This window comes from Coptis chinensis, chromosome 5 (assembly GCF_015680905.1).
Source record: "Coptis chinensis isolate HL-2020 chromosome 5, ASM1568090v1, whole genome shotgun sequence".
Taxonomy (NCBI): Eukaryota; Viridiplantae; Streptophyta; class Magnoliopsida; order Ranunculales; family Ranunculaceae; genus Coptis; species Coptis chinensis.
This window is the reverse complement of record NC_141460.1, coordinates 4,125,672-4,138,642: the sequence shown is the minus strand read 5'-3', so window position 1 is coordinate 4,138,642 and position 12,971 is coordinate 4,125,672. Positions and strand designations below refer to the sequence as shown.

The following is a 12,971-nucleotide window of genomic DNA, read 5'->3' as shown; positions in this document are numbered from 1 at the left end:
AAAGATTGGGTTGTGTCTTTTAATAAATGAGTCAACGAGATAATTAATAAGCAAAGTAAAATATTGATTTTACGTGGGATTGAGCTATTGCATATGATATATATGATTTCTTATGAGAAATATTTATGTGGTTTGTGTGAGTTGATACTCACGATGGATGAATGCATTCCCTGGTTGTGATTTTTTCCTCGTTCTCATAAGTAGACGAGTGATATTAAAGTAAAACATTTATTTTATATGTGACTGAGTTATTGCATATGAATATTTATGTATTATGATGTACATGATTTCTTACAAGGAAATATATACGTGGTTTGTGTGAGTTGATACTCACGAGGGATGAATGTACTCCCTAGTGGTGATATATTATGATATGATGCATATAATTTCTTATGAAGGAATGTGAATATGGTTAGCGTGATATGATGGATATGGTGGTGTGATATGAATATTAGTTAATATTGGCGATATATTATGCCAGATTATATATACCTATGATGGTTGCAGTGAGAGTAAAATAGATGTATATTATAAATGATTACATTTGGAAAATCTAACTTTGTTTTGCAGGAGGGTAGAACTTATTAACTTTTTATGCAGAGACGTTGTCCTACCCTAAGACGACGTGCTGGCTTAAAGGTAAAGTGTATCAAACTCATATTTAAATAAGTTATCATATGTGTATGTAATAAGTTGAATGTAAGTGGAAATTATATTGTGAGTTATTTTGGAAATTGAGCATGATGAATACTGTTATCTGAGATTTCTTAGAAATGTATATTGGGGGTTGAAATTTTACTTGGGAAGAAACTGCATGCCATTTTGAAAATACGGAACTAACTTGTCTTCCAAGTTAAAATAATTGAATAGTATATTTATTTATTCGAAAGATATGAACGTATTGCTATTTTATATTTAGTATTACTCATACCAACAAATTCAATTTGCTGACCCATGTTTGCTTTGTTTTGCAACGTGGGTGTGTTCTTGGAAACATAGATGGTGGAGTGCAGTGGATGAAGACACGTGATTTGGAGTTGCTCTTAGAGTCTTCTGGTCTAAGTTTTTCTGAAGTGTACGGTTTTGTTTTGAGACAGATGTAATAGAATTGGTTAGTTTCTTTGTAGTTTAATAATGTGATGAAGAGTTGTTCCTTTTAGTTTTCTTTTGATTTCAGTTTTTTTTATATCATGTTTGATAATAGGGTATTGGGTTTTGTTTCACCCCGGGTTTCCAGATAATTGAATATCATTGTTTTAAATATTGTTTGGAAATTTGGGGTGTGACAACAGACTTCAAAACCTGAAACCGTTTTCACAAACATAGTATATATACTAATAGACTGTGGCCCTATTAGTTACTACATGTTGTAATGACCCCTTCAGTAAGAATATAATTCATGCCAGGAAAATCTTGACTGAGATGAAAGAAAACTTAAAATAAAACCGTGTAAAGATGTTAATTGTTTGAAAAAAACACCCGAGTAGGCTAGTGGCTTAGTGGGAAAATCTAGTGATCAACGACAAATTGTTGTGTGTGTATGTTTATCCGGGGGGGGAGGGAGGGGATATAGCAAAGGAGATCGGGTAGAAAACTAAAAGAGAGGAGGAGAGAAGTACGTCTGGGCTTACTGTTTGTTTGGGCCTTTTTTTTTTTTGGTTGAGTACAATGATTAAGTCTTAAGTGATAACTATTTATATTTTTTTTAGAGTGTTGTATTGGGCGCCACTGAAATTAGATCGGGCAGCCTCCAACCCAGCCCAAACAACAAATTCCAAACAAGAAAGCCCAAGACACCCCACCAAATCGCAAACCGGAAAAACCTATTCCTTTGGTCATCTCTCTCGCCAAAACCCTTCGACCAATTATCGCGAAACCTAACCAAAAAAATCCAAAATCGGGCATCTTTCATGTAACCTTGCAACCCAATATAGCACTCTTACCCAATTTCAGTGCTTGCTTTACTTTGAGTGGCTGCAGAAAGAAGAAAGAAGCGGAAAGGGGAGCTCACGTTTTTTGGCTCCAGCTGCTCGCCTACAGAAACCACGATCGTCGAACACCCCGACCAGCAAGTCTCTCCTTATGGGAATGTGATGTTTTAATTAATTCAGGTTAGTTCTTCTTAATTTTAATTTGATGAGTTATGGGAATGTGATGTTTGTCTTGTTCATCTTTATATAGTATGAGAAAATGAGCTCGAATTTCCTATATATTTTCTTCGAGAGAAACTGAAAAAGAGAATCAATGCATTGAAAGTGAACAACAAAAGATTTTTTTTTAAGGGTACAAAGTGTACTAAGTGTCGATTGTGTGAACTAAAGTGAACTAAAGTGTACTAGGTTTTAGTTCCATAGATATCAGTCTCTCTGTAAAATTGTCGATTCGAGAGGGTGTACAAAGTGTCTTGGTAACCAATAATGGAACATCGATAAAACACAGATTTATCCTCAAAGGACTACAAGAGCGACTGCTTGACCCTTAAATGGACCGGCAGTATTGACAAAGGATATGTCTCGAGCAATAAAGCCATCACCGCCAGCACCTAAGTAGAACATATACACAATAAGCTAGTTAACAATGTGGAAAATTAATACTAAACTGAATAATTTGTACTTACTGAATAATCTTAGTTTGATTGTACTAGTGCCGAGTTTTTTCTATGGCAACGAACTCATCAGTAATTCATAAATGAATATTTGTCTTGTCAAGTACTCAAGTTGTCATATTAGCATTCTTATATGATGATGATTGAACAGGGATTAAGTCGGTCTGTCCAAAACTTGAAGGATCCTTTGAAACACAAAGAACGTTGGATAGGATTTACCTACTTTTTTTAATAATGTGGAGTGTTTAGAGGGTCGCGCGTCTAGTTTTCGGACAGGCAGTGATCTAATTCTTGTTCATGTTTCATGATGAAAAAAATATCATAACATGAAAAATCTAATGTGGAGTGTTTAGAGGGTCGCTTTGAGTGTATTATGAAGTTGCGCAGTATGTATGCAAGTTGTGGGTGTGTTTGGGATTCGGTGAGAGTTTTTAATGGTATTGCGAGGTCTGATTTGGTGTCTTGGAGCTCATTAATTGGTGGGTTTGGGGAGAATGGACTAGAGGAAGAAGGGCTGAGACTCTTTGTTGTTATAGAATAAGCTTTAAGAGTTAAATGATCATTGAAGTACCAATAGAAGAAACAAAACATTTATGCTATGAACTTCAGTGCTGAAGTAGCAATATTCAAGTGCAGCTAGCTAGGAAACTACATGAAAGATGAAAATAAGGAAAAGAACCCTACAAAGGTATATGCAGTAACAAGATATTATTGCAGCATCAAACTTGTATGAGCATAAGAATGGTGTTAAAAAGGAGATTCAAGAAAACCAAGTTATGGAAAAGGTTCAATAATAACAAGAAACGTGATTTGGAATCACCCGCAACTTATATGGGTTCATGATTTAAATTAGTTCAGGTGATTTGGACTGCAGTTGCAACTTTAACATTAAGCCAACATCAGAGAAATTTGGTTTCTTAATATGTGGCATTTGTGTTTGCAGTTTTAAGTTACGGACTCAACATTAGAACCTTCACCTACATTATGTATAGAATCCACACAAGACTCATTACTAGTTCCACTAAGTCGTTACGAGACACAAAAGAAGAGAGACTGGAATACTTTTTTGAAGTATTTGAAAAACCATCAACCCCCTTTAGTTTTGGAAAGATGTAGTGATGGTCAAGTTATTGACTTTTTGAACAATTTAAATCAGTTTGGTAATACTAGGGTGCATTTGTTGGACTGTCATTATTATGGCAATCCGAATCCACCAGGGCCTTGTCATTGTCCATTTCAACTACTAGGGTAGTGTTGATTCTATGATTGGACGATTGAGTGCTGCTTATGAGGAGAATGGTGGAAGAAGCCTTCAAACGAATTTGTTTGCTTCAAGATCTGTGAGTATGTATTTGAGGAAAGTAAAAGATGGTCAAGCTAAAGCTAGAGGGTATGAGCATAAGAAGAGAAAGAGACCTGCAACAACAAAAAATTCAACATCCACATCACCAGTATTGGGCGCCACCAGAATTGGATTGGGCAGCCTCCAGTCCAAGCCCAAATCACAAAGCCCAACAAAAAGCCCATGTACACCCCCCACCTAATCGCGAAACCGGGAAAACTTGTTGTAACCGGTCATCTCTCTTGCGATTTCTCACCCAAAAACCTCGACAAAATCCCTCTCACGATCCTTCAATCCAACAAAGTATCTACTCCTAACTCTTAGTCTCGTCCAACAGTTTGAGAAGAACAACTTCTATCTAAAAACACAGACTCCATTCATTTTGGTATGTATCGAAGCCTTCATTATGAAATAATACAATATACAACATGCCCCCGGAGAAATCACGCCTCATTATTTGACACGTAAGAAATCGGAGTGCACTGGAACTTAAATTTGATCAAGTCATTCCTGGTAAGATAGTTTTTTTTTTTTTCTTGATTTGTTTTTGTTTTTTCCTTTTGCGTCAACCTATTCCAAATGCTGAATTTAGAGAACCTGTAGACCACCAAAATACAAAATTTAGTAATTATTCACCAAATTTTATTGAAAACCCCCATTTTGGAACATCTGTAGTTTTAGGATAATATACCAAAAATATATGCACTGAACTGTTGCACTAAAAATCCTAGAACTTTTATTCTATTGCTCCTCCAAGATATCCTTGAATGAAATATCTCCCTGAGAACTAACTAGTTGTTTATTGGATAAATGATATATCATCAGTGTCTATTTTCTATTCTCTAATCTATAGAAATTCATGTCTAGCTCATTGTCATCTTTTCTTTTCCAGAAGTTGGCGTTATCACTCTGTTTTTCATACTCTACTTTGTTGGACTACAACCTATATTTTGTGAGATAAACTGATGGAACACGATGACGGTTCACAACCAATCGAAGATTTCTTGTATAAACTAACAAACGAGAAACCAAAATCATTTTCACTTGATGAACTTAAGAGATTTACGTCAAATCTTGAGAAGAATGTAGGTGCTGGTGGGTTTGGAGACGTCTACACGGGCGAATTCCCTAATGGTGTCAAAATAGCAGTGAAGGTACTAAAAGACAACAATAACACAAAGGAAATTATGAGGAAACAATTCGAAGCTGAAGTGGGCACCATGGGCAAAACTTCCCATCAAAACCTGATCAAACTATATGGGTATTGCTTTGATACCAACATGAAAGCACTTGTTTACGAATACGTGGAAAACGGATCATTCGATAAAATTTTGTTCAAGAATCACCTTAACATAGAATGGGGGAAGTTGTATGAGATTGCAATTCAGATTGCAATTGGGCTCTCTTTTCTGCATGAGCATTGTGAGCCACCAATAATTCACTACAACGTAAAGCTTGATAATGTGCTTATTGACGTAAAGACTAAGAGTTAGGAGTAGTGCTCATCTTTCATACCTAGTATTTTCCTTTAGGGCCTGATGTTATAAGAGAAGATACTTTTACCATTTTATGATTAGTGTTTCTGTACATTCTTTTACTCACCTTTCATACTGCTTATGTTCTTGAGTCTTGACTAATGAGTAATGACCTTGATCACATGCAGCTTTTACTTAGTACTTGCTTAAGGTCCGGATCTGAGGGAACAAAACTAAAGCGGTAAAGCATTATAGGTGAGAAGCTTTCTTTGGTTTTCAAACTTACTGAACGTATGTTATCAAGGTGGTTTTTTTGGGTGGTTTCCCCTATGCTTGACGAGGGACAGAGTCAAGTTCATTTTGTTGTAGAGAGAGTCCAGTTATTTTGTTGTAATACTTGATGTACATAAATGACGGTTCATACAGAAACATTCTTGTATATATATACATTTTGCACTGTCGTGTAAAAGTTAGGTTATATGTACATATGGTTGTTGGAAGGATGTCATTATTGATTTCCAGGTTATGACAGGTTTAAGTATACGAAATGTTGACCAAACAAAGGAAACTCTGCCCAAAATTCGATAGAATTTGGATAGCGTAACGCCTCATTCTATTTCTTCATATATACTTGGAGTTATCATAGCAAGCTTATAAGTCTATTAGTTTTACGACTGGGATGATCTCTTTTTTCTAGTGGTTTTCTTTGTACATTGTTTATTTAAATATGGTTTACTAATACTTGTTTTATTTTTCTTTGTAGCGATGGGTCCTCGATCAAAGAATGTGAAGAATGTAGCGAAAACTACATTCAAGGGTGTTAAGAAATTGTTTGGTGGCGGTTCCTCTAGCGGTGATGCAGTTGGAAGAAAAAGACATAGGGTAGACGCCTTAACGGCATCAGCGCGTAGAGGGGACCATTTGGAAAAAGAGGTTCCTAAGGTTCCTGAGGTTGATTCGTTTAGTGAAGATAGTGTAGATAGTGTAGATAGTGATACTAATGTAGGTTTAGATGTAGGTTTAGACAAAGGGAAGAGTATATATAGTAGAAGAGGAGAGTGAGGAGAGTGAGGAAGAGAGTGAGGAGGAGAGTGAGGAGGAGGATGAGCAGGATGATGATGTTGAAGAATATGTGGTAGAAGACATACCACCAGTGGAAGAAGCACCTCCGGTATTGGATTTCGTAAGAAAATCCAATGATGATTTGGAGTTTCAAAGAGGTGTGTATGGGGGAGGCCCGTATGAGTCGAGTTGTTTGTATGACTATGCGGTGCATGTAAATTTCGCGATGTTTGGGAGAGAAGGGTAATATTTTGTTTTTTCTTGTATACTTTGATTTTCTTTTTACAAAATCTTTTGTTTCGTTCATATATATCTAATGCGTGCTCGGTTGTTTTGAGGAGGATCATGAGTGTTGAAGTGTGTTTCACACTTAGCGAAGTTATCCCAATGGAATTTCAAAAATGAATGTGAAAGGTCTCCGAGATTTGCCGTGCGATTGAGAAGGATTTGGGTTGTTTGATCTCGTGGAAGGTTATCACGAGCATATGGATCCACCATTGATCTCTGCGTTTGTGGAGATGGCATCCGGAGACCAACACCTTCCATATGCCGGTTGGGGAGATGATCGTGACTTTGGACGATGTTGTCCAAATCTGTGGAGTCACGATTAGAGGAAGAGCGGTGCAAGGGGACAAATGAGCTGAACTTACAACAATCGATAAATCTCTTTACAACTTGGTCGGGGCTCCCTATTGATTTGATTAGGGCGGAGATGGAAGCTAGCAAGTTCACTTCAAAAGTAAGGCTAGAATTCATCCGGAAGCATTTTGCTAACAAGGTTCATGATAGCCCTATATGTGACGCCGGGAATGTGGTAGAGAAGGCCTCGAAGTTTCCGGGATGTTCAACGGATCGTTAGAGCGTTTATTCGCTTTTTCTTTGGATGTGCCGCTTTTTATCGACAAGTCCGGGACTTGGAGTGCCTATATGTTATCCGAGGCCGTTGTTGAAATTCAGTGAGATAGAAGAGTATGCATGGGGTGCGACAATTTTGGCGTTTTTTTATATAAAGGTCGGGGCCGCCACATGTGCGGAAGGTGAAAGGGGTTATGTGCTATATGACTCTTCTACGTAAAACTTGAGTATTTTAGAGTTTATTTTTTTTAATGTTAATTTTATTACTCTATCAATATGTTAACTATTTGTGTATATCTAGGCATGGATCTATGAGTATTTTCCGGTATTCATGACAGTCCCAAACTTCAACTATATCTCGTCTCTCAGCGTGCTCATAGACACATCCCAAGCCTTCCACACTATTACGACACAACGTATGCATTGCAGTTTTAACGGCGATAATTGATGATTTGAATGAGTTTAATGTAAGTATTAAATTCAATGACAATTTGGTATTTAAGTTTGTTTATATTTATTTTTAGTAATTGATCATTAGAGTTGTTAATGACACATTTGATTTTGTTTCAGTTGTTTGGCATCCCTACAAAAATATCGAGATACAAACCCGATCGATGACATTGCATTTTTGAGGGATTGCTATGTTTTTCAACATTGTCGAGCTTTACAATCGCCGCAAAGGGTGGTGCGTCGGTTGGGTCACGTGCAACTTGTACCTAAAGATCCTCCAATGCCAAATTGGAGAACAAGAACCGTGGGGTGACGCGGGTATGAGGTGAATTTGGACCAATATTGGGCCACTTTATCGAGTCGCGGGGCAGAATCACGTGATCCAACTCGCAACCGAGGACCTATTTCGTCTTATCCATGGGAGTGTCATCAAAACTACATGACTTGGTATGCGAGGAATTCTCATGTAGTTTTGGTGAACCCTAAGCTTCTTCCTATTCATCCCTCCCTGGAGACACTGCCTAACTGTTCACCGATTGTAAGTATTGTGATTTTTAATTGAGTTTTTCTAACCGTGATTTTTGCATTCGATTGGTAACTTATCTTGATTTTTCTTTTTCACGTAATCGACATCATCGATGAAACGGTCGTTTGCTAGAGAGAGGTCCGCAATTGGGTGGGAATGATATGCCGAGGAAGCAAGGTTCTCCTTGAACAGCATACAACTTGACTAGGTGCAAATACATTGGTGGGCGCTATAGTTGATTTGTTTCAGTTTAGGGTTTGTAACTTTGTAATTTAGTTTGATGGATGTAATTTGTTTCAGTTTAGGGTTTGTAATTTTGTTAACTTCGAATGAATTGATGGATATGATGTTTGCATGAATGTTTGAATGGAATTTAATGTTTAGGGTTTAGGGTTTAATGTTTGAATGTAATTTGTTTCAGTTTAGGGTTTAATGTTTGAATGGAATTTTATGTATGGATGAATTTGATGAATGAGAGTGTTTGATATCTGATGTTTGAATGGAAAAGTGGAATTTGATGAATGAGAGTGTTTGATATTTGATGTTTGAATGGAAAAGTGGAATTTGATGAATATGAAAGTGTTGTAAAAACAAAACGAATTTTGAAAAAAATTTCTTCCAAACGACCGGCCAAGATCGTTTGGCATAAAGGCCAAACGACCTCAGCAGATCGTTTTTCCTTTATACCAAACGACCACGGCAGATCGTTCACTTTTAATCTCAAACGACCCAGCCAGATCGTTTGGTCTAAAGGCCAAACGACATGGACACATCGTTTGGTCTAAAGGCCAAACGACATGACCACATTGTTTGGCCTTTAGACCAAACGATCTGGCTGGGTCATTTTGTATTAAAGCCAAACGACTTCACCGTGTAGTTTCGGTCATTATTGACAACATACGAACATTATTTCAAATCACTCGATTGCGGTCCGAATCAACTAGTCGATCACTCGATTGCCATCCGAATCAACTTAGTCGATCATTCAATTTCAAAATCATTTCGATTGACGTCGAATCAATCAACTTAATCGACGCTTCTATTTCCAAATCTTTCGATTGCCGTCCGAATCAACTTAATCGATCACTCGATTTCCAAATCAAATCAAATAAAAGCCCTAACATTATTTCCAAATAACAAAAAAATAAAATAAATTTACATTTGTTCCAAATTACATCAAAATATCAAATTACATCAATATATCACTTAGTCGATCGCTTCGATTTCAAAATCTTTCGATTGCCGTCCGAATTAACTTAGTCGATTACTTTCGATTTCCAAATCAAATCAAATAAAAGCCCTAACATTGATAACATAAAAATCAAAACAAATTACACTTGTTCCAAATTACATCAAAATACAAATTACATCAAAATATCATATCGACGACATACAAACAACTTAGTCGATAACATGTACTGTTGGGTCTTCAACGAGCTCATTTTCCCATATTAAATTGGGAATGTTCAATGCCATAAATTGCAATTGCCTTACTGTCAAGGCCAAATTCCAACTTTCAGCAATATCATATCGAGCTCTAAGCCATTGGCGCATTACTGGAGGAACCGGACAATCTTCAACAAGTTCAACATTGACAAAATGATTTCCACCAACATGTGCGCTACCCAACACTTGGGTCACTCTCTCAGGATTTGCTTGGGTTCTCAGCGGCATGAGAAGGAAGCACTGATGAGCTCCTAAATGCATAAGGACAACATTAAATCTTGAAGCAAATAAGTATCAAGCAAAAGGCATGCTCATCCACTTATTTAAGGGTGTGTAACCTTCTTCATGTAGGATTTCCTTCATCGAATAAAAAACCTCACTTTGATTGTACAAAGTACAATAAAGGGGGAGGTTGTCAGTAAGCTCTTCGTACAACTCCCTTCTCATCTGTGGCCATTCTTCTTGACTTCTTCCTAATGCAATGCAGAAAGCTCTATAACCGCAGTTGCCATCGCCAACAGGGTAATGGACTCTAACCATGTATTTATACATTTCTTCAGGAATATCCAACCCGTAATCCTTAGGACCCCTCGTCTTTCCAAAGTCTAAGCCATCTCTCACATTTCATTGGTGTGACCTGTTTTTGGAGAAGGCTTATTTCGTGGTGTGGTTGTTTTGGTGTTTTGGGAGAAGGTTTATTTCTTGGTGTGGTTGTTTTTTGGTGTTTTGGAGAAGGCTTATTTGTTGGTGTGGTGTGGATGTTTTTGGGTTGGTAGTTTTGGAGAAGACTTCTTTCTTGGTGTAGTGTGGGTGTTTTGGGGTGGGCGTAATGTTTGGTTGTGACGAGGAGACCCACTCTTCATGGTCACGTTGAGAATGTTCAAAATGAGATAGATCTCGCTTTGAAGAGTTATCATCTCCGGTTTGAACCTTTCGGCCGCAGCTACCTTCGGCCGACCTTTGGTTTTGCTTCCTCACAAGGCGGTACTAGCCATGTACTTTCCGGCACGGCAATCTCCATAAGCTTCTAATAATCATAACCATCCGCTCTTCTTCGAAACCATTGCAAACCTATTCATGAACAAGTCCATCGAAGGTGCAACATCGGGACCAACACCCAATCGACACATTGGGAGATGCATAATGTTTTCCAAAAGGGGTCGATAGTCAAAGGGATGGACCGCTTCTTGCTCTTCAAACTCAATTAATTCATGAGCACATGGCAGTCCATGGCTCGCGGCGCAAATAGCACTAACACCTTATCTCTCCATCATTAACACGCTTTTACGCTGGTATCTATTTCTTCAAATAACAAGTCTAAACACTTATGGAGACAAGGCCTCCGAAGTTCACGTAAACAAAGGAATCCGGTGGTGGTGCTGAAGTTATAATCATACTTCTCTCTCGAAGGTAGCTCTAATCTCGGACATCCGGATCTCTAGAATCGGGTGGATTAAGCTAAACATACTCAAAAAATCATGACGGTTTGCATTTCCTAGTACACGCTTCACCGAAAGCATGAGACCCTTCAACTCTATTGGTCGTTGTACTCCTAAAGTGAATGTGTTGGTCAGTCCAACAACATACTTAATCGATCCCTCGTGGAGGAAACCAAGTCTCTCGCAAATAACAAACAAATTGGAGTACTCAACCCCGTAATATTTTTCCAAATCATCCCATCTCTACTGGAAAATAACCTCTCGTCTTCGATTTGACTACGTTGTTCCACGGGCGGCCTTCTACAAGTTCTCAGTAGTTGGAAAAATATCGTAACATTTTGAAAGGCCGCGACGTAGCAATATGCCATCTACATAGATGCTTGTGTGTGTTAGGAAAAAAACTCGTCGGCGGCACTCATCGGGCTAAGTCCCCGCCGGACACCATCACGGATGGGCTTATGTCACCAAGCAAGCCACTAAAATGATGCGGGGGCCCACTCATAGTCGATCGTTGTTTTCGTGAGCGGCAAAGACTGACACACGGTGAAAGATTTCCACGTTGAAGTCACCCCAACAAACCGTATTTAAAGGCCACCGATGCACTGTTAGTTTTGTAGGTAACGCCTAACATGAAAAACGGGTTGGAAAAGTCCAAGCCAACTTAACACCTTCCGGATGGGCCCATAACAATCCGTTATCTCCCCTCGGTATTCTCATCCCGTCTCAACTCATCAAAATAATGTTCTTTTCCTAACAACTCACGCAATCTCTCAGAATTGTGTGAGACCGCTCATATCCAATTTCACCTCACGCCTTGCGGTGTAGACTTGGGATATACTAGAGATGTTATCATGATACCTATTCTTGATGGAATCCAATATTTGTTTAGGTTTTATTCCACACTTACTCATCTCGACAAATATTTCGAACTCGAAGCGGTTAGTCGAGTAGCAAATGCATGTCCTTCAAGGGTCTTCGCCAATGGATGGTTGTGAACACCATTAAGAACGACAATTAATTTTCCAACTATCGACTGCCGCGTTTGAAAACACCTTTTAACTTAAATGGACATCCCGATTTCTTGGTTCCCGACCTTCTCTTATTAGCCTTCTCTTCGCCTTCCTTCTTGTGTGACCGATACACACACCGAAAGCACTCGCAAGCCAAATTCAATCTTGCTACTCGGTTTCCTTTGGCACACCGACTTTTCAATGACCACAACAACATTAACTTGTCTTCCTCTAGCGGTTGCCCAATCGATTGCCTCGCCACGTGTATGAAAGACCTAAACACATAAAAACAACAACTATTATTAATACACTAATAAAATTATATTTAGAAAATTTTAAAAAAAAAAATGAAATCAATGCCTACTCAATCATATCTCTTCCGTAGTAAAAATTTCTGTTGTATCACTTAAAATCGGTTGACAATCCACATCATTTGAGTTTGCAGAAGATCGGTTCCCGGATAGCGGCAAAGAATTCTACATATAGAAGAATAAAACAAGAGTCTCAAACAATTTGCATTTAGTTTCAAAGTCACAAAAAAAAAATTAATTACATTTAGTCCAAACGACCAAGCCATGTAGTTTCATCAAGAGTCCAAACAACCCGGCCATGTAGTTCTATAGTGTAATGAAACGACCCGGCCATGTAGTGCTATAGTGTAATGAAACGACCCGGCCATGTCGTTCTGTAGTGTTCTCAAACTACACCGCCATGTCGTTCGGTAGTGTTCTCAAACTACAGGCCCATGTCGTTTGATAGTG

At 38.2% G+C, this 12,971-nt stretch overlaps 1 protein-coding gene across 1 annotated transcript; it reads left to right on the top strand.

Annotated features, from left to right (window-relative positions):
• Positions 1–4,912: 4,912 nt before the first annotated feature.
• On the top strand, positions 4,913–5,440 carry LOC147496340 (LEAF RUST 10 DISEASE-RESISTANCE LOCUS RECEPTOR-LIKE PROTEIN KINASE-like 2.1). Its single transcript, XM_086562549.1, has one exon. The coding sequence runs from the start codon at positions 4,913–4,915 to the stop codon at positions 5,438–5,440; it is 528 nt and encodes a 175-aa protein (XP_086418675.1).
• The last annotated feature ends 7,531 nt before the right edge of the window (positions 5,441–12,971 follow it).

Bases quoted from the DNA above. Each gene is read 5' to 3' on its own strand.
- LOC147496340 (XM_086562549.1), top strand. From the start codon at position 4,913: ATGGAACACGATGACGGTTCACAACCAATCGAAGATTTCTTGTATAAA.